Source organism: Hydra viridissima, unplaced genomic scaffold, assembly GCF_058129835.1.
Source record: "Hydra viridissima isolate aposymbiotic clone 2 unplaced genomic scaffold, HvirCarnegie_v1 scaffold_12, whole genome shotgun sequence".
Lineage (NCBI taxonomy): Eukaryota > Metazoa > Cnidaria > Hydrozoa > Anthoathecata > Hydridae > Hydra > Hydra viridissima.
Genome location: NW_028324311.1, coordinates 7,350,221 through 7,376,657, shown reverse-complemented (window position 1 = coordinate 7,376,657; position 26,437 = coordinate 7,350,221). Strand labels below are relative to the sequence as shown.

The 26,437-nt window shown below is 29.7% G+C and overlaps 5 protein-coding genes and 3 pseudogenes across 7 annotated transcripts; all 8 read right to left on the bottom strand.

Annotated features, from left to right (window-relative positions):
* Window positions 1–390: 390 nt before the first annotated feature.
* LOC149881044 (uncharacterized) lies at window positions 391–7,001 on the bottom strand (annotated as a pseudogene). Its single transcript, XR_016445372.1, has 10 exons — window positions 6,816–7,001; window positions 6,535–6,616; window positions 5,744–5,886; window positions 5,316–5,399; window positions 4,921–5,070; window positions 4,595–4,702; window positions 4,270–4,447; window positions 1,428–1,487; window positions 1,062–1,156; window positions 391–546 (listed from the first exon to the last, which is right to left on the bottom strand). The product of XR_016445372.1 is annotated as an uncharacterized LOC149881044 (transcript).
* Window positions 7,002–7,562: 561 nt separating this feature from the next.
* Window positions 7,563–9,450, bottom strand: LOC149881043 (uncharacterized; annotated as a pseudogene). The gene has a single exon (XR_016445536.1). The product of XR_016445536.1 is annotated as an uncharacterized LOC149881043 (transcript).
* On the bottom strand, window positions 7,960–11,292 carry LOC149881042 (uncharacterized). The gene has a single exon (XM_090068497.1). The coding sequence runs from the start codon at window positions 11,288–11,290 to the stop codon at window positions 10,940–10,942; it is 351 nt and encodes a 116-aa protein (XP_089924623.1). The 5' UTR covers window positions 11,291–11,292; the 3' UTR covers window positions 7,960–10,939.
* LOC149881040 (uncharacterized) lies at window positions 7,960–16,236 on the bottom strand. The gene is made up of 10 exons (XM_090067921.1): window positions 16,123–16,236; window positions 13,607–13,664; window positions 12,887–12,922; window positions 12,584–12,607; window positions 12,345–12,368; window positions 12,234–12,257; window positions 12,008–12,031; window positions 11,889–11,918; window positions 10,518–10,581; window positions 7,960–9,459 (listed from the first exon to the last, which is right to left on the bottom strand). Exons 1-9 carry the CDS (start codon window positions 16,234–16,236, stop codon window positions 10,568–10,570), a joined length of 348 nt encoding a protein of 115 aa, XP_089924047.1. The 3' UTR covers window positions 7,960–9,459; window positions 10,518–10,567.
* On the bottom strand, window positions 11,420–11,849 carry LOC149881041 (uncharacterized). Its single transcript, XM_090068496.1, has one exon. It carries the CDS (start codon window positions 11,840–11,842, stop codon window positions 11,420–11,422), a length of 423 nt encoding a protein of 140 aa, XP_089924622.1. The 5' UTR covers window positions 11,843–11,849.
* LOC149881039 (E3 SUMO-protein ligase ZBED1-like) lies at window positions 16,222–18,638 on the bottom strand (annotated as a pseudogene).
* Window positions 18,639–20,555: 1,917 nt separating this feature from the next.
* On the bottom strand, window positions 20,556–23,704 carry LOC145194371 (trace amine-associated receptor 8a-like). The gene is made up of 2 exons (XM_090068495.1): window positions 23,185–23,704; window positions 20,556–22,332 (listed from the first exon to the last, which is right to left on the bottom strand). The coding sequence occupies exon 2, from the start codon at window positions 22,222–22,224 to the stop codon at window positions 21,298–21,300; it is 927 nt and encodes a 308-aa protein (XP_089924621.1). The 5' UTR covers window positions 22,225–22,332; window positions 23,185–23,704; the 3' UTR covers window positions 20,556–21,297.
* A 253-nt stretch (window positions 23,705–23,957) lies between these two features.
* On the bottom strand, window positions 23,958–25,958 carry LOC149881038 (uncharacterized). The gene has a single exon (XM_090068494.1). The coding sequence runs from the start codon at window positions 25,514–25,516 to the stop codon at window positions 24,323–24,325; it is 1,194 nt and encodes a 397-aa protein (XP_089924620.1). The 5' UTR covers window positions 25,517–25,958; the 3' UTR covers window positions 23,958–24,322.
* Between the last annotated feature and the right edge of the window lie 479 nt (window positions 25,959–26,437).

Sequence of the window (26,437 nt, the reverse complement as noted above, 5' to 3'; positions counted from 1 at the left end):
AGATGTGAGGCTTTTGACACGGCAATAAGTGTACCCCAGCAAACACACGAACGTCAGAAGGACGTCGCGAGGACGTCCTACTTTGACGGTCTGTTTATAGTCGCAAAGTGTAATCCCGCTTGAAGTCAATTAAAGACGTCGTAATGACGTCGCGTTTGTGACTATAAACCGACCGTCAAGATGTAAATGTGTAAAAAAATAACCTAAATAACATTAATGTTTTTATTTAAAAGAAGCAAACAAACTGATTTTTCTTAGGTCTAACATGTTGTAAAAAAATTTTATACTAGCATTGCATGGAGTGATTATTTTATCTTAGAAAGATCCAATTTCAGGGAAATAAAAGACAAGAATAAAGATAAAAATTCTATTTCAACAAAAAAATCTTTATTGTAAAAGAACATAAAGGTTCATTTCTTGATCTTTAATTGTTTTCATTTCGTAGATTTTTCTTACCACCTTTTCGCAAAGGAGCGTGTTTCAAAATAACACCAATGCTATTTTCGACATCTTTTTCTGTATATTTTTTCGACTTAGCAACAGTTGCTAGAAAAAGAAAAAAAAAATTAAACTTTTTATTTTAAATAATAATTTTCCAACCTGTTTTTATTTATCTTAAAACTAGTTGGCATAAAGTATTATTTCCCAAGTTTGTTAAATGTCTAGGCTTTAGCCACAAAGCTCGCCATTTGGAATCAAATTTAGACAAACTGAATTCCCATTATGCAGCTATTAGCTATATGAGTGATTGTCTCCTACGACCATTTTATACATAATCTTAAATCGGATGTCCACTCAAAAACCAGCGGACACCCTGTATATTTTTCTAATTGTAACTAATATTGTTTTTTCTAAGATTAAAAAGAAATATTTTTTTACTGTAAAATGGCTAATTAAAAAAATATCTATCTATTTATCTACCTATGTCTGCTGAGTCAAATTTTAACAAAGCATTATTTTCCATATTTTAGAATTGAACTAAAAAAGTGTTGTGCAATTTGTAGTAATAATTTAACTTAGTAATAAATAATCTAGTTTTGACATAAATAAAAATAACTTACCAACTATTAACTTCATTGTATTTGTTTTTCGAAAAGACAGCTTATTTAACTTCCCATTCAAATTGTATTCGCTCATGACGCCATTTGACATAACCCTCAAAAGTAACACATGTGATTTACCAACTCAAACAAATGAACTTAAAAAAAACAATCATCAAAAATGGGGAAGATTTCCGGGGCCCAAAATAAAGATGTTTTAATATTTTCTTTTATAAATTTCCCCAGACCAAATGTACAATTAATGATTCTTGTGGGGGCCATGGTAATATTATATGGTAATACAATAATAATTATCAATCATTTCTATATGGCAAAAACAATATTTTTTAAATATATGAAAAAATAAGATATCCGTAACCAACTTACTTGTTCATAATATTCCTAACATATTCATGGCATGTTGCTCCCCCACAGTTTTCAAAGCGACTAAGCTAAACAAAAACAAAGTAGAAGTTTCTTAGTGTATATAAATATATCTGCAAATAACACGCAACCCGAGTGCTTATTTATTCTAATTTTTTTTTAAATGTTGGGAGAAAATAGTAAATGACCTTCCAAAGGTAGCAATACATTTTAAACTTTAACAATAACTATTTAAAATGTTATTTGAAATTAAATACAAATTTACTAAATATTTATAAGCAAAAAAACTATTTAAAATAAAAAAAAGTTAAAAAACTATTTTATTTTATCTTTCAGATATTAACTTTGAAACGTTCTTTTAACATTTTAAAATGGAGTTAGAATAAATAAGTACTCAGGTCACGAACAGTTCTAATTACACAGGTCAACAACAACAAAAAATTTACTGGTGTCCAAAATAATTTAATGAATTTGGGGTATTTTTGGGGTGCTGATTATGAATATGCTATCAGTTTTGCCAGATTGGCTCAAGTTTTTGATATTTTTGGTATCTTATTTATAGCACTTGTTGGTAAATGCGACGCATCATCTCATTAATTTCTTGGGATTAGTACTTGAACTGAGCAGTTCTAATATAGTTTTTTGTTAATTAGTGTTCTAAAAGTTTGTTCATAGCTTGATTTTTGCACTAACTTTATGTTGTTGTCTGTTTTCCAGTGAAAAGCATGAACTCATCAAGAAGAAGTTGTCTTAACAATCCAGACTCATTCTGTTACATTTGTGGTGAATATACACTGCAAAAGCATAGAAGAAACATAACAGACTTCATAAAAAAAGTGTATTTGGCCTATTTTGGGGTTATGCTTGGGGACCAAGACAAGTCTTGGGCACCACACATAGTGTACAAAGCATGTTTCGAATTATTACGAAAATGGAGCAAAGGACAAAGAAAAAGCTTCAAATTTGGTGTTCAAATGGTGTGGAGAGAGCAAAAAAATCATCATGATGACTGTTATTTCTGTGCAGTGCAAGTGCAAGGATTCAATAAGCATAAGAAACAAAAATGGGAGTATCCTAACATGGAATCTGCAAGAAGGCCTGTCCCTCATTGTGAAGATGTGCCTGTACCTGCGTTTACCATGTTACCTGACCTTCCCCCACCTGATGATGATGAAATGCAGGGTATGGAGCTAAGCATTAGTTCTGGAAGTGAACCAGAATATGAAGGTTTCAGAACACCTACGCAATTTACCCAAGGAGAGCTCAATGATGTAAAAAGAGACCTTAACCTCTCAAAAAGTGCATCTGAACTTTTAGCTTCAAGGCTAAGTGAAAAAAATTGTCTGACGCCTGGAACTAAAATTACATCTTACAGGACCAGAGAAGAAGCACTTCTTCAATTTTTCTGTGAAGATGACCTACTTGTATATTGTAAGGATATTCCTGGCCTGATGCTGCAAATGGGTTTACAAGTATATCGTCCTGAAGACTGGAGGCTTTTCATAGATAGTTCTAAAAGGAGTTTGAAATGTGTTTTGTTGAACAATGGCAATCAGTGTGCATCTCTTCCAGTAGCTCACTCAACTAAACTTGCAGAACAATACAAAAATGTCAAAATGGTCTTGGAGAAATTGTGCTACCATGAACATTCGTGGCTGATATGTGTTGATTTAAAAATGGTTAACTTTTTACTTGGACAGCAAAGTGGATACACAAAGTATCCTTGCTTCATCTGCATGTGGGATAGTAGAGCAAAACATCAGCACTGGGAGAAACAGAATTGGCCTCCAAGGAACACCTTGACAGTAGGAGCATCAAACACTTTGACAGTAGGAGCATCAAACATAGTGAACGAACCTTTGGTGGACAGGGAAAAAATCATTCTACCACCACTTCACATAAAGTTAGGATTAATGAAGCAGTTCGTAAAGGCATTAGACAAAGATGGTAATTGCTTCATGCACATCTGCAGATCTTTCCCTGGTCTTAGTAGCGAAAAATTGAAGGCAGGAATCTTTGATGGTCCTCAAATTCGGAAACTCATTAAAGATTCAAATTTTCCTAAGGAAATGAATGACATTGAAGCTGCTGCATGGTGTAGTTTTGTGTTGGTAGTGAAGAACTTCTTGGGAAATAAAAAGGCAGACAATTATGAAGAACTGGTACAAAACATGCTATTGAGATTTAGGAATCTGGGTGTACACATGAGCATTAAATTGCATTATCTTCACAGTCACTTGGACAGATTTCCAGAAATCCTTGGAGATTTTAGCAAAGAACAAGGGGAGAGATTTCATCAGGATATTATGGTGATGGAGGAAAGGTACCAAGGCAGATGGGACAAACATATGATGGCTGATTACTGCTGGAATCTACAGCATGACTGCCCGAATAGCTCACATAGAAGAAAATCATATAAAAAGCGCTCTTCCAGCAATTAAATGTCTCCTATCTTTCATGTCTTGTTCATTTTTGAAGATTACTTTCTAAAACTAGTTAAAATAAACTAAAATCAACATTTACTTTGTTAAATTTATTGTATTCATGACAATATCAATAAAGTTAATGCGCGTGTAGCAAATTACGTCTTTTTTTTTACACATTTCACAAAAAATCTCAAAAACTTGAGCCAATCTGGCAAAACTGATTACATATTCAGAATCAGCACCCCAAAGTTACCCTAAATTCGTTGAAATATCTTTGGCCCCAAAAATGCTGTTGACCTGTGTTATTTAGTTGCTCTGGGATTTTTAAAAAAAGACAATTTTCAAATTGCCACCTAAATTGTGGATATAGTATTTAAATGAAAAGCAATAAAAATGATTTTCTGAAACAAAATTGAAACTCACAAAACATATTTTTTTTATCATTTTCACATAGAGTTTCATCAAACTCTTTAAATTCTTCGATTTCAGTAAATTGTTCAATAAAGAAAGGTGAATCATCCTTTTCATATCTATGACCAAGTGACTTAATCATTTCTTTTAAAACGATAAAGTTCTCAAAAACTTTTGATTGGAATCCTAAAATATAATAACTTGTTTAGTCTACTTTGAGATTCCAAATTATTATTGTTGAATAGTATCCATGTTGATTAATGTCAACCATTTCACATAATTATTTAAAGAAACTTCATTAGAAAAAAAGATCTAAACAAAAAATATACTTACTTTGAAATGATGCAACAGATATACTCATAGTATCTGTATTATTATTCAAAAGGACCTGATTCCTTACAGGAGACAACAGTTTAGGGCTACTTCTACTACTGAAATCCACTGGTGATGCTAAAAATATTTGATGACATGGATTTTTAAATTCAACTTTATATAATATTACTTAAATTGGGCTCACAAGATTCAAGATGTACTTCCAAAGTTATCAAAATTGTCATATGAAAAAAAATTGAGCACAAAAACTGGCATAAAACAAGTTTAAATGACATACTTAGAAATAATCAAAAATGGAAAGTATACTTATAAAGTGTGCTCTATGCAAAACATATGTAATTGATGTGATCTACGAATTAAAGCATCCTCTAATACCAACTTCCTTTTCTTTTTATCTGGGGAACTGCATTTAGGATCCTCCACTATCAACTTCCTTTTGCTTATATCTGGGGAACTGGATTTAGGAATGTTGAACTCTATCAGTAAATATATAATTAATGACTTTTGTTTGTAAGTAAAAGAATTTATTACCATAAACTGTCAATTAAAAAAAACAATAATAAAATAATCGATATCTGGAACTAAAAATATAAAAAGATATCTTTATTAGTATTTACATATTACTTATCATTACTCCAATACATCAATGAAATGATATAAATATCCTGTAGATTAGAGCAGAAATTAAATAAGTTAAAATAAAAAAGTTTTGTTTCTTTACCTTTTCTGCTAGTTTTTCTTTTATCTGATAAATGTGGTGGAGGTGGCGTTGTAACGTAACTTTTATGACCAGACACTTTAGGTTCTAAAATTAAAGAAAGTAATTAACCAGGCCAAATACATGCAAATGCACCAAATACATAACTTAGCATGATTCAAAATTTTCTGATAATTCAATTGTTTTCTAAAAACTGCTTCCTACAAATATATTCTCTTGTAAACTATATGGTAACTAAATTTATTAAAGTGTAAACCTTTGTTGTTTTATATTTGATACTTCCTCGATTAAAACTCTGCTGAAAACTTAATTTATAAAGGCTTTTTTGGAACAAATATTTATTATAATTTTTAAAAATAGTATTGCCTATTATAATAGTAACTTGTATCAGCCATCCTGTACTATATTTTAAAAGTGAAAAAAACATTTACCTTCTTTGTTATTTGGAGGTGAGTTACAATCATCTGTGAAAGTAAAAATAAATTCTCACAAGTATGGAGATCATCTGATATATAAACTAAGTAAACAGCATCAACAAAGTAATACACGTTGCATCCTTGCATTTGTTTAGTAACTTTTTTTTTAATGTCATAAATACATTTTAAAAAAAATATGAATAATGATATACATTTCAGAAAAATTCTTCTCAAAAAATGCATCTATATGCATTTTTTGATAAGAATTTGTATGCAGATTTGTATGCAGCTAAAATAAAGTAAGTAGAAATAAAATAATGTTTATTTTTACCTTTATGGCTGTTCTTTTAACTGATGAATGTGATAGAGATGGTATTTTTATTTTATATTTATAACCAGTAACTTTATTAGGCTCTAAAATTAGAGATCGTAATAATTCAGTTTGTATACTTACATACAAATAAAAAAGAATAGTAAAATAAAAAATTAACTGTTGAATACACAAAAACACATCAACATAACAGTTTTATTGCTAAAATAAATACTAAAAACAGCAAAATTTAAATTTTTTGGACAAGACAAATTTTTTTCTCAAAATAGCTACCTACATTTTCTCTTAAACTTTTTGGGAACCAGATGTACTTAACTGTTAACACTAGAACTAGAAATTTTTTGATAATTATCAATTTTAATTTAATAAGGCTCTTATAGAATGCCTAATAATTTGGGAAGAAAAAAAGAATAGTATTCAACTTGCTTCAGTTATCCTAAACTACAGTTCATAAGTCACAAAAATACAAATTTACCATGTTTATATTTAGGAGGTGAGTTACTATCATCTGCATCTGTGGTAGTAAAGTTGAAATCTTCACAAGTATGAAAATCATCCTAAAAGAAAAATGAAATAATATCATCAAAAAAGTGATACATCATTTTTAGCATTTAATTTGCTAAGCTTAGGAAACAAAAAAAATTAAATTAAATACTGCTAAATTAAATGTCTTCTCGAAAAATAAGAACAATATAAATCTTATCAAATACAATTAAAATGTAGATGAGTCTTTTTTGAACTACATTTTAGTTTAACAAGATCAAATTTCAACCAATTTTTGTTAGGGGATCTACCTTCTGATAAAGCTCTTAATGCATTAATTTTAACAGGCCATCTAACAATTTCACCCTGAACCCATTTAGTAAGGATAGTACCTTCCTCCTCCTTGTCTCCTTCCATCCAAACTGCTCTTGTCCATTTAAACTCTTCAGCTTGGCTCATACTAGTTAAATCAAAGCTAAATATATAATTCCTTAACTGCAGGGGTCCGTTGAGGCCAGGTGAAGCTCCTTAGCCATGACAAAGGCTGTAATGCTTTTAGGACTGAGAAGAAACAACTGAAGAGAAAAGACTGAGAAGAAAAACTCAGATATAAAACCTCTGTTGTGTCACAACAATAAAAAAGGTTAAGGTAATATAATGTAGGCCCAGATATTATGTTATAGTTATTTATATAACTATCAAATATCTAGCCACAATATTCAGCAACATTAAAACAAATAAATTTACTGAAACCAAATTATTAGTGTGACTTCAAACTAACTGTTTGTTTCTTATGTTATCTAAATATAGAGACTAAAAAAATATTAAATACCATACTTAATCAAAACTTAACCTTAGACTTAAATTCCTTGCTAAAATTTTAAATGCAAAAAGTCATGCATATGCATGATATATCAGATACATTTTTATATAGCAACTTATACATTTTAGGGATTATCAGATTATTCTATCAATACATGTCTAAAATAAAATCCAAGAAGATAAAAATCAGAATAAATAATTATTAAGTAAGAAATTTTTAAATACTTTCATAATCCAAAATTAAAAAAAAAATTTAAAAGTAATAATACAGGCAAATAGATACACAAAAAAAAAAAATGTGCATAATCTGCAAGAGTGGAAAAATAGCATGCCCATGCTGTTCAGGAATACAAACACATTTATTTATCAAATTCTTTCTTTCTAAAACTTTAGATTTATAGTTCTTGTTTAGGTCATTAATTAAGTATATGTTGAATAACTTAGACTCTGCAGGTTCCACATAAACATTTTGCATGTTACAGGGTTTGAACACTTTACACTGTATTTTATCTCATACAATTCTGTCAACAATTGCCACATCTCCATTTTATAACATAAAACATCCATCTTTTAAGTTAGGGGAAATCTTATTTAGTTTTGTTTTTTTTGGTAAAGACATGAGTACATTATCATACTCGTGTTCCCGCTTACATACTTGAATGATAGGGCTTTTTGCATTGCGTACTTCTTTTTTAAGTCGTTGCATGTGATTCTCATATGGGAAGCAAGAAATATCATTTAAAGAGCACTTGTGATGTTCAACATCGTCCACTAAATGTAATAAATTATGTACATTATACACAACAAAACATTCACCATACAAACTTGGTGATTTGCTAACAAAATAATTTATTAGCTCTCTAGCATAGTTGATATACTGAGAACGTATATCAATGTTATCTGTAAGTAATATGGAAATGGCAATGCTTAAAGAGAGAAAATGTTTATACTGTTCATTTGACAAAACTCTTTTTAAAACTACAGGTCCGGTGTACAACAAAAAGAAGCGAAACTCTGTAGCTTTCCATCTGTCAACATCATTTACTTGCCTTGGTTGCCTTGCAAATTCAGTTGGCAAACACCCATTTAAAGCACCATGACAAACTAAGTGCATATAGTCTAAAACAAATGCTTTGATGCATGAAATTCCAGCCTCTACTAAAGGTGTTTGATCTTTTTGATGATTGGGATAGCCGAAGTTATTAAAAACCAATTCATCTCTCTTAACCATATTTTCTTCTGGAAGAAATACTACACGGCCATTGACATATGTACCAACAATTTCACATCGCTCGCATGAGTTGAATCCCGAGTGAAGCACAATTGACTTCATAAAAGCTCTGGCTGGAGCATCACAGAGAAAAGAACTTATGGAAACAAATAACTTTTTTTTATTGAAAATTAATCCATTGGTATGCAAATCTTTATAGTCATTCAAAAAATTATACAAAAAATTATTTAAAGAATTGGGCTTACTGACACCACAAAACATTTAACAAATGAATACATCACTAGTAGAAAACTGGCATAATATTGGCCATAATTGGCAACTTGAAGATTAAAACAATGGAAGTCCATCAACATTAACGTTCAATTTAATTTCAGTACACTCTGGAATTTGAGAAAGAACTTTCAAAATCCTATTTCTCAAACCAAAATTGACATAATCTCCTCCACATTTTGAAACAACAGATGTTTGACAAGGTGTGTGCAGCAATGTCCGGTAATCTTTGGGAACCTGCAAGCCTTCACCTTGTAAAATCTCCAAAATCTCATTTATTGATGCAGAGGACCATTGATGCTTAATTGCACATATAGCAAGTTTCTCCTTTAATGACAATGATTTACTTTCAACTATATCAGAACTTGATAAGGAACTCTCATCAGAAGATCTAATTGGGTCATCGTCTTTATAATTAGTGTTATTGATTTCATCAAAACTAAGTTTGTTTTTTGAAGAGCACAGTATTGGATTTAAAGAAGATATTTTTTCATTAAACACACTTGCATCATCATCACTACTATAAATTAACATTTCTTGTAACTTTTTTTTCCTTTTTCTATACTGCTTCATATATTGTGCCATTCTTTAAAACTAAAAATCAAAAGAGCAATGAAAACAAATTCTCCAATAAGTTATTTCCTTATTATAAATGTTTAGTTGTTTAGTTCCAATTAATGTTTAGTTCCTTAAGTAAGGCCTTACTTGTGCAAAGTCTTTGCACAAGTACGGAACTAAACATTAATTGGAACTAAACAACAAAATTAAACTAAACATTTATAATTTTTCTTTTCCAAAGAAGAAGCCTCCGTTGATTTTTTAAAAATCAATATAATTATATCGATTTTTAAAAAAATCAAGAGAGGTTTCTTCCTTGCACAAGTAAGGGTAGGTACATGGACTGATTTTTTTAAATTATTCAAATACTAGAATGTTATATATCATTAGAAAGCCCTCAAATACAGTATTTCAAAGGTGAAAAAATTACAAAAATTGGACAATTCTATAAAAAGTTATGACGTTTTTAGTAGCAAATTTTCGATATATGGGTTTCTTGATAAAACTGTGGTCAAAATTTTTTTTTTTACATAAATTGTTATAACTTTATCAATTCTTATTCAAAAATCTATAACTTGGTATCAAAAAATAGGTGTAAAAATGGACTTTAATTTTAAACTTTTTTCTAGGTAAATGGCGCATCAAGGGCTCCAGAGGGGGTGCTAATCCATCACTAACACCTCACAAAAAAACACTTTTTCTCCATAAAAGAGTGTTTTTTTTTATGAAACTGATAATATTTATGAATAACATGTTGGTATTACTTTATTCTACATCACTAGCAAGTATAACAGGTCAATCTTAAAGTTGGGTGTTAGGTTGTGGGTAAGGTTTAACACACCCTATTAAAATTTCATTCTTTTAAATATTGTAATATTTACTAAAATGAGTAAATTATAAAAAATAAATATAATATTTCAATTCTTTGAAAAATAGTAACTAGTGGTGTATAAAATTGCCTTTTTTGGAGGGGGCGTATGCCGCCCCTCCCCCTGCCGCCATAAACCTGAAAAAAAAATTTAATAACAATTTTCACAAAAAATGTTAAAATGCTGTCTTAAACAGAGAGAAATTAGAATAAAAAACTGTTTTACCACATTACAAGATGCGTTTGAATATCCATTTTGTCCTTTAAAGGGACCAATTACCCACTCCAACCTAAACAAAAAACACAAAAAAACAATAAGTATTTTGAAATAAAAAATGTAATTAAGTTTTGTCTTGGCTTTTAGTGAATGTTTTAATTTTTCAATTCCATTAATAAAATTAAATCATTTTTAACAATAGACACCACGTGAAGGTAAGCCAGAGCCGTCTATCAAAAAAAATTTGCAAGCCATAAAACTTGCTGTGCCATATTTGCAAGCTAAAAAACTTGCGGTACTCATTTTGCAAGCCATAAAACTTGCTGTACCATATTTGCAAGTTACAAAACTTGCGGTACCCATTTTGCATACCATAATTAATAATAAGCCATACATTTTTATGAAATGCATATAAGTTAATTTTTTTTAAATTAAGAAAATATTAATTCTCCGGTTATAACATCAGCAACAAGCTGGATTTTTTTCATCTTATAATCAACAGCTTCAATATCAGTTTCATCTTGCTTCCAGTAAGAAATAGTGTAAATTATATCCTGTTGTCTCTTGTTTACTTTTTCTACTCTTCCATCATAAATAACTGTTTTTGAATCATTAGCAACATACCATTCATGACAAAATTTTCTTCCAACAATTCTTTCAGACATAGCATCATCTAAATCATCAAGTTGTTTGGCAGATAAGTGTTTATACAAATTTATAATTTCGCTGGTAGTTAATACACGCAGCTCATGCTCCAACTTTCTTTTTTGTTTTTCATCCATTTTTAGATGCTTCTCTATCGTTTAGATGCTTCTCTATCAGCAATCTTTGCTCGAATTTCACTGTGTAATAGTCGAGTTCTAATTCTATTTTTACACGCCATGTAAATAGACCACTTAACTACTTCTACACTAACTAACTTCTCTAGACAACTCCTCAAGATTATCAAGATAATCTATAGTTCTATTCTTTTTGGATCTTAATTTGCTAGATATGTAACTAATTGTTGCATAAGGGTATCGTCCTTTGAAATTGCTAAACATACCAATTAACTCTTCACTATCAACATTGTGAAGCCTTGCACTAGCTGTCTTCTTCTTAAGTTCCTCTGTAATAGTGAGGGAGAAATATCTCTTATATTGACGTGTCAAAACATCCTTTACTGCATTAAGACAAGCAGAAGTCATTTCAAGAACTTGGTCATCAATGGGGACTAAGGTTGAAATAGGTTTCAAAACATGCGGGTCAAGCATTGTCCCAAAAAAATCCATCTTTCTACAAAATAATGTACCTGGATCTGATATGCAACAAGTAATTTCCTTCATTAATTTCATAAATTCAGTAAATTAAATCAATTCAGTAATTTCAAACATTTTCTACCACTTGGAATTGTACCAGATGAAGATGGTCCTAAGGTTAAAAAGCTGTAATAAAAAATTAATATAGCAAATGATGACAAATGGATACACATATTAAAAAGTAATATTATTTAGACATACCACTTGATGCAGAGGACAATGAAACTAAGGTAAAAAAGTTGTAATAAAAAACAAATATTGCAATTGATGAAAAATGATTACAGATATTAGATAGTAAAGTATTTAAAATATACCAATAGTAGCAGATGAGGATGTTTCTGAGGTTAATAAGTTTTAATAGAAAATAAATATTGCAATTGTTGAGAAATGCATACACATATTAAAAAGTAATAGTTTTTAAAGTTACCACTTGTTGTAGTTAAAGTTGGAACTTTGTTATAAAATAAAGTTGGAAGATTGTTATAAAAATAAAATGTTGTATTTGATAAGGAATACATAACAGGTTTTTAGAACTTACCAACTGTAACAGATGAAGATGGTTCTAAAGTTAAAAAAGGAGTAAGACACCGCATAAAAAAAAAAAAGAAGAAGTTTAGCATTAAATATATTCACAGAATAAAAATTACTGGTTTTCAAAATTACTAACTAAGCAAGTAATGAAAGGAGAATTAAACAAAATATGAGTTAAACCTAGACACACATGTTTAAACGTTTGTTATTATGATTCATAACAAAAGTTATAATATACAAACTTACCAATGGTAGACCTTGTCGATTCAACTAAAGGTAACAAAAAAATTGTACAATAAAAAATAACACCTTGTAATTGTCAATAGTAAGTTCAAAAAATAACAACTAAAAAATTAAAATATAAAGATTATATGTATATAAACAAGAAGCTAACATTCAGAATGGGTATATACTTATGTAAACAATAAACATATATAAATTAATGTCCATCAATAAAAAGGTATAGACAATAATAATCATATCTTATATTTAAAAAAAAACCTTAGAAACATTGAGCTAATGGAAAAATGTTATGGGAACTATACTTACAAAATCTCAAGAAATCGTTAATAATAGTGCTATGATCTAAACAAGAAGCAAATATTAGACATGTCCGTATAATTATTTAATTAATATTTAAAGGATGAAGTAGTATACAACAGAAAAATGATAAAAGAAGATGAATGTAATTTTTATATCATTTTTCAACTAAACACTAAAAAATATGTTTGTTAAGAATAAATCAATATAAATTTGATTTGTAGACTTCTATAGAAATTAGAAGGGAAGAAGCAAATTATACATCTCATAAAATAATTTATTCTTAACAAAGTATTTGTTATTACACAAATAAGTATTATTAATACTTATTTGCGTGTTAACAAATTTTTATACTTATATGGTGTTTTAATAAATCTGTGAAATGATACTTTTATCTATCAATAAAATCAAAGCAGTTTTAATCTAATATTATTAGATTTATGTATTACTAATACATTTTTAATAATCCATATTTAATAATACAGTTTTAATCTAATAATATTAGATTAAAACTGCTTTGATTTTTAATTATTTAACTATTATTAAAACAATAACATAAATGTAAAAACCATACTTTTTTGTTTATCTTAGTAAGATAATCTTAAGTATAAAGTCTTTATACTTAAGATTATCTTATTAAGATAAACAAAAAAAATATGGTTTTTACATTTATGTCATTGTTTTAATAATAGTTAGCAATAATATAATTATGAAAAAAAAATTGCTTACTATCTGGTAAAGAATCTATATATTTTTGAATCTCTTTATTTTCTATTTTTACTGTTATCTAATAACAAAAATAATAAGAAAAAAAAATGTTTTTCTAAGAACTGACCCCCCATATTTTTATAGTTCGCTGTTACCAAAAAAAAGTTCATAAAAACAGAAATAAGGTACCAAAAGTGCTGTTCTTAGTTATATATCTGCTCCCATTTTTTTTGGCTGAAATATGGCAGGCAAAAAGAAAATACATGTAGAAAATAGAATAAATAATAAAAAAAGCGGGCTCAACATTTCTTCGATACGAAATTAATGTGAGAACATCAACTAAATTTTCATAGAAAATTGTAAGCAAAAAAATTCATAAAAAAGTTAAGCAACCATATTTAAAAAAAATATAAGAATCAAGCTTGACCTTTCTTCTTTCAAAAAATCTTCTATGTTTACATGTGTTTCTATAAAGAAATACCTCAAAAAAACATTTGCCTAAGGCTACCTAAAAAAAGTGGTATTTATAGAATAACACATAGTAAACTATCTGCTCCCATTTTTTTTCCGTTGAAAATTGGCATGTGCTTAGAAAATGCATGTAGAAAGTTAAATCAATAATATAAAAAAAGCGGGCTCGACATTTCAGCTGTACAACGTCAAAACACAGTATCTGTATTTTTCATAATTGGATATGAAAATGATTTTGTAAAGTACGTTGGGCCGCCAACTTAACTTCATACTTATCACTTGAAACTTCATACTATGAAGCTTTAAGTGATAAGTATGAAGTTAAGGAGGCAGCCCAACGTACTTTACAAAATCATTTTCATATCCAATTATGAAAAATACAGATACTGTGTTTTGACGTTGTACAGCTGATTTCTTCTACTATAAATTAATGTGAGAACATACACTATATTTTCAGGACCATAACAAACCATGAAAAATTAGTAACCATACATTAAAAGCATCATAAAAATCAAGATTAACCCAGTGATATTTAAGTTCTAAATATAATTTCAATTTCCATTTTTACTTCGTTCTTGTAGCATTGATTTAATTTCTAATTTTAATTTTACTTCTTTTGAATCAGTTCTGATGAAATTAATTTCAGTTCAGTTCTTATGATTTTAATCATTTTAGTTCTTATTTCAGTTACTAAATCAGTTCATATTTTACTTCTATCAAATTTTACAGCAATTAGTAGTCCTAACGACATACTCTTTTTGAAAAAATTAAAGTGTAGTCTTGAAGTCTACGAATTTGGGTAACTTGTACTAGTTACATTCATTCAAAAAAAAAATCTTATGGCTCCTTCCTGGGCCTTAAAAAAAGAAAAACTTGCCCCACCCCGGGGTAAGTTGGCGCAAACTATAAAAAAGATTATTAACGTATAAGTGAGTAAAAATGTATAAAAATTATTTATTATTTCTATGAGCTAGTAGCAGTTAGTAGTTTGAATATGAAGCCAAAACAACACCCCACCTTTGTTCCTGGTAACAAAACAACACCCCACCTTGGTTCCTGGTAACAAAATCCCCTAAAAAAATTTTTTTGTAAAAAAATTCAAAAGTATTTTTTTTGTAAAAATAAAATTTTTTAAATATTGTTAGAAATAAAAATTTAAAAAAAATTAATTTTATAAAGATATTTTTTGTTTTCCAGCTTCCCCTGTGAAAATTTTGCCAATAAACCCTAAAAGCTTTTCAATAAACTGCCTAAAGATCCTGAAAAACGACAACTACTAAAACAGCCTGACTGATAATAGTAAATCAATTGTGACTGGAATATTTATATTAGTTTTAGTCGTAGGACCCAAGATGAAATGGTCAATTAGGAAAGTTCCCTGAGATTTCTGATACTTTTTGATAAAAGACTCTGCAGATAAACGCAATTCGTCAACTTACCCCTGCTGAAAACTAGCCCTGGTCTCCCCTATCATTATTTCAAGAAATAATGTAATACATAAATTTCAAGAAAAATATTTAAACAATTTTTTAACTTAGTAACCATAGTAACCACCTTAGTAACATCTAAAAAAGGATAAAAATAGTCATAAAATAGTCATTCAATGATTCAATTGAGTTATAATAAGAAATTGAAAGAAAATATCTGGTTGAATTTAAATTACAAGTTTTTGTTCAGTTTCGTAAAATTCTCATCTCTAATGATTTTTTCATTCGATTGTGGCGACCAACAGTTAAAATTCCACAAAGTGAAAATATCCTTTCTACAAACGCCTGTGATGCTGGGGCGGACAGTAAATCTTCAGCCAAAATTGCAATCTTGCTATACTTGCTTTTGTTTTGTTTCCAAAAGAGCAGGCCGTTACTTGGCAGCGCTTCATCACCGCTTATGTCTACCAAATACCTTGACAGCTGACTTGCAACAGTGAGGTTGTTTTGGTTATAAATTTTTCTTTCTTTTGTAAAGATTTTATTTGACAAGAACTTAAAGCGCTTTATGGCAGCAAATTCACATTCAGATCCATTTGACTCAGCAGCAGCTTATAATTCTTGTTCTACTCCACAAACTTTTATTATATAAATCTTTGCTGCATGGAGCAAGGTGCCCATTTCCGGTGTGAGGATAAAGACAGCAACGGTTGGATCTAACAAATATGCAGCAGACGGAAGAGGATTAAACATATCTGAGTCCGGCTGCAGAATTGTTTGAAACCGTTGACGTAGATCTCCAAGAAGATTCGCTATCAAAGACTTGCTGGTAGGATATTCTTGTAAATAGCATTCCAAATTGAGTATAGATGGTAGAACATGTGAAAGAGACTAGGCATCGGTCTGAAGTATATCTGTTTGTACTGCAAAGGGTTCCAAAAGTGAAGAAATGTTTTGAAGACGAACCCATTCATATGCTTTGAATGTGTCGATTCTTAAATTTAAGTAAACCGTCTGAAATTAAAGTTTACTAATAACAATTGTAATAACTAATAATTATCATTGATATACGTCTCTTTTTTCCATACTGTTGCAATGTGATTTAAAAGGCAGGGTAAAGTATTTCCGTGTTATTAGTAAACCTAATTTAAAGACTATATACCCTGTCTTGTTTTTTAATGATAATGACTAATGAACTTCTTACAATTTATAACCATTTTCGTTTTTTTAGTTTATATAAGGTAAGACGCAATTTTGTAGACTTAATAAAATTCCGAAAATAATTTATACACACTAATAACATAAATAATAAAATAATATGTACCAATTTCTATAAGAACTTCATTCACCGATGTCTTTATTTTAAACAGCCGGTCAATCATCTGATATGTACTGTTCCATTTTGAGGTGCAGTCAGTTATCACAGACTTCCCACACTTGTCAATAAGTTTCTCAATTGCCACACTTGATTTCTTAATTCTTGATACAACTTGTCTCGTTTCTAAGGTGGTTGCACTATAATGTTCATAAACTGGTTTTATGAGAAGCTGGAGTGTGTGAGCCATACAGGGCATTCGACGATATGGAATATGATCTGGCAGAAATAAATCAGTTTGTTCTGACTGAGACTGGATCTCTTCCTCATCAGTTTCATGTTCAGACTCGTCAGATTCAAACTCATAAGATTCAGATTCGTCAGATTTTTTAGCTGCATACACTTCCTGTAAGAGCCTGATGGCTTAAATCATATTAGACCCGTTGTCTGAAACAATCAACATAACTTGATTTTCTCTAATACCCCACTGGTCAAGACATTTCTTTAAACATTCGGCAAGCATCTCACCCGTGTGGGGATGTTGGAGTTCTATCAAATTTAGGAAAGCATGTCGTGCTTTATCAATGGTGGTGTCATAGAAACAAGCAGATATTCCAAGGAACGATGCTGTGAGACGCTTCTTCGTCCAACCATCAAGACAAATTGTTACTTTGCGTGTACGATTCATCAAGTCTTTCAGTTGTGCAGATTGTAGAAGAAAACGCTCGTTTATCCGCTTGTTCAGTGTTGCAGACCCTGCAATATAAAATTTAAATCAGTTAAAATTTAATGCACATCAGTTTGTGTTTTTAGTTACTATAGTGTTACATTAATGATACTATAATTACAGGCAAACATTTAAAAATTGTTTAGCATTGAATGAATTTAAAACAATAATTTAAAAATTTAGTTGTGTTAATTATAACCTGGCAATTTAAATTTTGGGTCAAAAGTTTTTATCATCTTTCAAAACGACGGCTGATCTAGCAATACCATTGGATAGCTGGTATTAACAATCATTTCAATCACGCTATCCTGACGCAATTGATATTCATTTGATTCCGTTGGCCACGCGGTGATTCGGTGTTCAAAGCACTCTCTTATTGTCTGAGTTTCTGTCTTTCCACTATTTCGGGAAGATATAGAATTGCTGTCATCAATTTTACGTTTCAAAAATATTTTTTCTGCATTTCGTTTTTTCTTTTCATCCGCGTAACATTTGTGTGTGTCTTTATGTATTCTCTGAATGTGCGCTACCAAGTTACTGGAATTTTTTCCGGCAAGAGATGCGCCACATACGCTCTCATTAATTATGTCCTGTACTAGACACGTGGATTTGTCATTTTTTTCATCGTAAACGAAGAATTTCCATACAAGACTGTCACGCTTCCTACCAGCCAACAACCTTGATAAACTCATTATTCTGTTATTAATTTGCAACTCTTAAGAATCTTTAGATGTTTATTTTATTTTACAACAAAAGATTGAACGCATTGAATTTATACTTAACGTAATGACAAGCACGTTTTGTGGTCCATTGATACATTCTATAATCATTCCAAATATCATCGTTATGGTCAAACATGTGCGCCAATTTTAAAGCAAGTATGCAAAATTTGTAAATTAATTGTCAAAAAAAACTAATTAGTGTATCGAAATTTCTTTTAATATTCAATAATTTTCGTTCGGTAATAATTCCTAATTCTATTCCTATTTTCGTTTTTTGATGCTTATATTCAATTCTATTTCAGTTTTCGTTCTTCAGATATATCCTAATTTTAAATTTTTATTCACATTAACGAAATCAATTATTTTTACTTCTAATTTTACTTCACGTTAATGAAAATATCACTGGATTAACCCTTCTTCTTTCAGAAAAATATCTAGGTTTATATATGTTTCTAAAAAAAAACACCACAAAAAAACGTTTGTCTGACGCTACCTAAAAAAAAGTGAAAAAAATCGTGGAACAAAATTTTAGCACAAAAATCGGCTCCGTAAAACGCGATTTCCGCGTACCTAGTAAGGGACTAAACATTTACTACAAATCTGAATAATGGAATCCGAACAAAAATCACAAACACACAAACTAACCTTATAAACCTAGGATAGATTGATCTTTGATAAAGCCCTTTTAATTAAAATTAATAATTAAATTTTAATTAAAGTCTTTAAAGATTTGCTCTATATTACCTCAAGGTAATATATCGCGAGGTTAGAATTATTTTGTTCTATCTCCAAGTTTAAACGTTGGGAGAAAGTTTTTTATTTTTTTCTTAAAGTAAAAATTATTTGAAATTTTAGCTTTAATTTGTAAAGAAATAATAACTTACACTTTACGTAATTTATGTTTAAGCAAATTATTTAGAACAAAATTTATAAAATAATGCGTATTTTAAAAGTAATTATTACTTACTTAAATTAATAACTCATTTTCTCCCAACTTTTAAAATAGGAGATAGAACAAAATAACTCTAACCTCGCGATATATGCGGCTTAATTAAGTCGCATGGCAAATTTTGTTTAAAAAAAATTCTATATAGATTAGTCAGAATCGGACGTCTAAGGAAAATCTTTTTGAGGTCAGAAACTGACGTCGCAGTAAGGTCAGACTTTTGGACTGTCACATTTAAGTTGCGTTTTGGTCATTTAACCGGCCGACCATTATAGGACGTCAAGCGGACGTCCCCCTGACGTCTTGTGTTTGCTGGGACCTGGTAACCTGAATATCTAGTTCGAAAAAAATAATCATGCAGGTTTAATATGGTACACTAGTCAGAGGTTGAGCAAATTTAATAGATCTGTTTTAAATATGATTGCAAATTTCTTTAAGGATAACGAATAATAAATTTCAAGCTAAATATCAGGTATGTCAGGAATTCAGGTAAATATCAGGTATATCAAGAATGTCAGGTAAATGTCAGAATGTCAGGAATGTCAGGTAAATGTAACGTTTGAGAAAGTTTCGTAAATATTCCTAAAAATGTATATCTGCAGAAGAATAGAAATTAATTTTTGGACGCATCACAATATATGAAAACTAAAATCAATCGGCGCCAGCAGGATTGGCAGGTACGCATTTAGTGTTTTTATGCACTGCTCATAAGAATGCATTACTCAAGTATATATATACTGGGTTAAAAATAACAATGAGAAGTTGATACTGTGCACAGTAGGAATATGCACAGAAAATGTGCACAGTAGGAAAAGTTGGTAGCAAAAAATATTGTTTGTATTTTTAAATATTGGTGAAAGTATTGAGTCTTAAATGAATAAAAAAGAGCCTTAAAATGATATTTTTTATTTTTGTGTTTAGACATTTAAAGTTTAATATTTCTTGATTAAATTTTCTATTTACTTAATATACTTATGTTGCAGATAAATGATTGTAAAGTTACACAGTTTAGGAATTTTTTCATCATCAGTATTTTCAGTATTTTCGTCGACAACATCTTGTTCTAGATTTTTGTCAAGATTGTAAACATTTAAATAATTCTTCTTAGCCATTAATTTCATCTGATTTCATATTAGATAAATTTTTATTATTCACCACTATAAACTGCTGACAACTTTTAACTTCTTCTACTAAGATCAAAGTCTTTCAATCTTCTAGTTAATGAGATTGAACTAACAAGGGGGTCTACTCTACTGGGCTTATGCTATAATAGAGAGTGACAAGGCAGTTTATTTAGGCTTCTGTATGGGAATAAGTATATTCGGTAATTTTGTGCCAAAGTTTTTATATAACAAGATTGAGTTTTGGCATACAATATGGGTATGGAGAACTTAATTGAAGAATGCAAAATGTCGATGTTTTATTATTATATACAACAGTGAATAAGAACTGAATGACAGCCACTTTGATCCGCTTATATACTTTGACGATTTGGCTCTATCATTTCAAAGTAGAAGATTATTTACTTTAACAGATGTAATTTTTTAATAAAATTTGAAACAGTTCTATAATGTTCATTCCCATTCTTGAGGTGGTTTCTTAAAGGCATTTGATATTTATATAAAGAATGATTGAGAAACAACGCAACACAAAAGTCTAATGAGAAAATGGAAGAAGAAAACTATGAAACAAATCCAGTTGAATTTTTTACTGAACAAACTTCATTTTCTATTAATCAAGCTAAACTTCTTCTAGAGTTAGAAATACAACAATATTTAGGAGCCATGTAGTAAATCATGAAAATATTAACTGAAAATGTAACTTTTTTTATGCTACATTTCCTTGAAGTTATTTATTAAAAATGGATTCCTTTTTAGTTTCTTGGCGTACACGTGCTGAACTAATACCGTTTCTCTTTAATATTTCTTAAGAGGTTCTTCATCTTCAACATCAGAAAAAATCTTTTTAGGGTTCGGTAACATTGTCAAACTCCCCTAGACACATCTTGAACATCATAATACTTCGCTTTTATTTTAGCTTGTCTTTTTTTTTTTTTTTGTAGTATTTATTAAAACTCTTTTTTTTCTAGCGTAGAAAACAAAATTTACAACGTTGGGTCCGACTTTCGTTTGTAAAGATGGCATAGATATTTTTTAAAGTCTTCTTGTTTTATGAGGAATAATGTGGTGTTAAATATTGAGTTGACCTCTAACAAAAAAATTGCGATAAGATATATAATTTGATGAGTCAAATTGCTATAAACCGTGTTAAATTCTAAAATAACCCACGCGAAAAGAGGAAGAATGCATACCACGTAACATGCTATTAAAAACGTTGACGATTTTGCCTTTTTTAAATCCGCTAAATGTTTATGTTGGGAACCTGAACTCTCTTTTCGCCAAACAGAAGGAACAGAGATTTTTAATACCGTGCACTTCGATATTGCATCTTTTTCTCTTCGCATCAAAAATTTGCCGTTTTTACGAACTATTTTAGTTATACGCAAATAAAAAATACCGATCGTTAAGAGGGGCGATGAAAAAAGGAAAAATATAATCATCAAATACGCCTTTGAGATTACTAGTCGAACGAAGGGTATCAATGCTGGTACGAGCCAAGAAACTCCAATTAAAAATAGTGCTCTGCTTTTAGACATGCGTTGGTTATAGGTATGAAGGCTAGTGAGTATCAAGTATCTATCGTATGATATTACAGTCAGTATTAGCACAGAAGATCCAGCAAATAAAACTGAGATATACGATCGGATTATGTCGAGAACGCAATTTCTCCGCGTGGTGCTGCCAAGCATTTGCCATATTGAAATTGGACCAACTAATAAAGCCATGAAGAAGTCCGAAAGCGTAAGAGAAAAATAAATAAATGTCGATGGTGATCTCTTTTTCATAATTATTGCTACAATGAAAACAGCCGAGTTGCAAGCTAATGCAATTCCTGTTGCAATACATAGTAGGCTTGCGAAGATTGTTGTAAGGGGTGGTTTTAGTAACTCCATGCGAGTGCAAGACATCATTCTTGTTAACTGCCTCGGTCCTTTTTTGCAATGAAAAGTTTCCTTAAAACGCGAAAACAAAAATTTTCGCGGTGCAGTTGTTTTGAAGTATGAAAGTTCGCCGGGCAACTAAAAGAATATTTGAAAGTTAAAATTTTTACTATTTCTTTAGTTTAATTATTTACTTAAAAGTTATAAATTTAATTATTAACTTAAAAATTGTTTGATATCTTTATGATTGCTTTACGTGAACACGTGGTATTTAAAAGATTTTATATTGGAATAACATTTCTTATTTATAAATACATCATGATTATTTTGAAATCAAATTTGCTGTGATGGTATAGAATGAAATCAAATTTGCTTTGTGGTATAGAATCTTTTTATAAAGACATGGATCTATAAGTGATATTTAGTAGAACGCTCAGTTTTGTTGTTATTTTCTCCTAATTTTTTGTTTTTTATCAAATAAAATTAAATAAAAATTATTTTATTAAATAAAACGACTGCAGCTAGGATTTTAACTTTGTGTTTATTTAAAATTGCTATATGAAAAACGGAAATTCAGCTTGTAACTTTTTTAAAAAAAAAATGTTTGTTTGTAAATTTGAACTGGTTTTTCTTCTTAAAAAAATCTTTCTGTAAGTTCTCTGAAATCTTACTTACTTTAATTCAAAGCGAAACGAAGTATAAAATTATTACGGTACACATTACAGAGAACAATACTATCTTTATATTTTGCATTGCTATTATATTTACGATGTGTTTTATGATTTTAATTAAAGAAATTTTTTCACTAATATTTAAAAAATGTATCTTAAATATTGATTTATTTTTTCAAATTGACTTTCAAACTTTTTAGTACGCGTTTCTCTGACCAGCTGAATTAAACGATGTCTTTTAAAAAGCTGTTTCTTAAAAAGATGTTTCTAAAAAAAGTAATTCATTTGCTGCTGAACTCAATAGTAAGAAAATACTTACAATTCCAAAATGTATGAAATTCAAATATATTGTTCAATTCTACCAGCAAGGTAATTGGTCAAGTCAAATAAAAGTTGGTCAAGTTTAGTAAGTTTTTAACTTAACATCGAAAATCACTATAAACGTTTCTTTCCTATTTCGATCATGGCTGTTTTTCTAAACATTTTCCTTCAACTTTTAGATTAAATTTACAGTTTGCTGAACCTGTGGAAAGACAATCTAGGTTTAAAAAAAACAAAAAACATATCAATAGAACTTAGTCACTCTAAAGTAAATTATCCAGGTGCATAACGAGTTTACCGGATCGACATCTTTATGACGTCTAAAAAAGCTTTGAAAACTTCACAGTCTATTTAATCCTCTAGCAATTTGCAGAACTCTTGTTTAATTTGCAGAACTCTTGTTTAATTTGCAGAACTCTTGTTTAATTAAAAACTAGAATTCTTTTATAATCCATGATTTTTGTTAACTTTAGTTAATAATTAATTTTGAAAAAATATTTAATAGCAAGGGATTGCATTCAAGTCAATTTTAACTTATACCATTAGTTGAAGTGTCATGGAATCAGTGTCATGGAATCAGTTGAATCTCTAGGTATTCACATGAATCAATCAAAAAAAGTTCAACTTATCGATTGCGTCAGATTCTGCGTTGAAATACTATTCTGAATAATGATATAAAAATAATAAATATAAAAACTAATAATAATGTGAAAAGACGACCAAAAACAATATTTAATTGTACAAAACATATAGATTAAGTAAAAGTTTGTAATCAAATTTTGCTTTACTTTTAGTATAATGATTTGAAAATAAAACTAATACAAGTGATATGTAATGTTTTCTGTGTACATTAATGTATAACTAGTATCAAAACTAGTTTCAAAAAGCTTCGTTTGTAAGAAAAATCAAAACTAAAGCGACATTTACAAAACACTAAGGACTTTGTCAACTTCTGCTTATTTTAACTGTGCGGCAGTTTTTCTCATTTACAAGTTGGAGAAAGTTACTTTCAAACCTACTTACAGAACGCCCACAATATCAAATGCTTTTAGCCCTTGATTTCTAGTTTGTTGATCAAATCAAAGCTAATGAATTTTAATGAACAACAAAGTGCTAAAGTCATTTTCTTCAACGTTCTAAGCCAGATAGGTCTTGTGCGTAAAAAGTTGGCGAAAACCTAACTTTATGTCTTTTTGCTTTGAAAAGTATATAACTGGATTTATGCATGAACTTACTTGCAATAGGATAATAGCACACAAATAAAATATTTGTTTTGCCAACTTGCTGTAATTCAGCTTTATCATTTCTAAAACTATCCAAACTGTTGCAGGCAAAATGCAAATAAGACAGCAAACAATTAAAAGCGACACAGACTTTGCCAATGCCGTATGAGAAAATCTCTTTCGTGATGTTAAATCTTTATGATGGCTTGTAATTTTTGACGGTGTTACGTTTTTAACTTTTTTAACTAATTTTGCATGAGACAACTGGTAGAAACAACTGATGCCATTGGACTGTTTAGGTTGCTCTGTAATATTGTTGCTGAGTGGTTCTTCTGACAGTAAAGTAGTCTGGTGAACAGTTGTTACAGCATGTGAGACTTTGGCTTGAACTGAAGTTTCTTTACTTGTTGGTTTTTCTAGTTTTAATTGTGCGCAGCTTGTTGTTGGATCCGTTACTGAAGTGGAAATACTAGGATGATTTGTTGATTCTAATGTAGATGTTTGAGCTTCTTTGCCAACAATTATTTTATTGCAATTGTTTAGCTTGTTTTGTCTTTTGCGAACTTCCTTTGTAATTAAAAAGTAAAATGTTGTAAGAGCCCCAAACGAGAAAGACATCAAACAAATGCATAAAATAAAGTATGCGTTTGTGTTAATATACCTAGCAAATGGGATTAAACCAGGAAAGATCCATGAAAAAGCAATTAGCAACGTGGTCTTTCGTTTTGTCATGTATTGGTTATAGTTAGATCGTTTTTTCAGTAGTAAGTAACGATCGTATGATAGTACAGCAAGCGTAAGCAACGATGATCCGAGCAAGAACACAAGTAAATAGGCCCGAACGGCATCAACCGAACAGTTTACAAGCATTTTAATATTTAAAACTTGCGTCATTGTAAGTGGACTAAGCAATACTCCTATAAGTAGATCGGCTATCGCAAGTGACATCGAAATACGATTCGAAGCTGATCTTCTTTTTAACCGAACAAAAATAATTAAGACAAAAATGTTACAAACGGTGGCTGCTACGGTAACCAAACAAAAAAGTAATCCAAAAGTTGTCCTCAGTTGAGAATATTGAAGGTACAATGTACGTGAACAAGTCATAACTTAGTTTTATATTCTTTTCACTTTTCGAATTCGCTAGATTTGTTTGATGATTTTTTTCTTCACTTTGGATAACTCAGTGTTATTTTCATACTCAGAAAATGTTGTTCGGAAACATTTTTTCAAATCCTTCTTAAATGCGTCAATTTTTTTGACAATTTGCTATGGAAACCATTTCAAAAGTTTAGCTTGTTAATAAAAAGGTTGTTTTTAATGTAAAGTTTTATTAAAAAGACTACTTGATTGGAAACAGTAGAAAGATTGGCTTCAGAATAGAACATCAAAGTTTGCTGCTTTGCCTTTGTTTTGAAGGAAAAAGGTTTTATTGATTGTGTTTGAAAAGTATTATTGATCATACTCTTTTGCAGTTGTTAATTTGCTGTTTCATTTTGTTTTTTATTTTGCGGTCAGTAAGATTTAAAGAAGCCATTGTTGACTTAAATCATGGTTAGAATGCTTCAGCTGTTTGTGTAGCTGGAGTGCTTTTGCTGCTGCTGTTTGTTTAGTGATATGTGTTTGAATTTGGTTTGTTGTTAAAAATTTTTATCTTTTTTAAAATCAACACTTGATCTCTAAATTGCTTTTATTTTATTTTGGTGTAAATTAATCACGAAGTTAAATTTTTTTTTATATGTTAAAGTATAATAGAAATCATTTCTGCTTATTTTTCCAACTGGATGACGTACTGTCTTGAAATACCGTTTTACGAGGTTTAGAATAAACATCTTTTTGCTTTTTTTTTAGAGATATATCATTACAGATTTCGTCACCAGATTTACGTCAAAAGATGCCTCCAATTCTTCTTCATTATTATGTTTTTCTAATCAGGTTTTAACATATATATATTTATATAAACATATATATATATATATATATATATATATATATATATATATATATATATATATATATATATATATA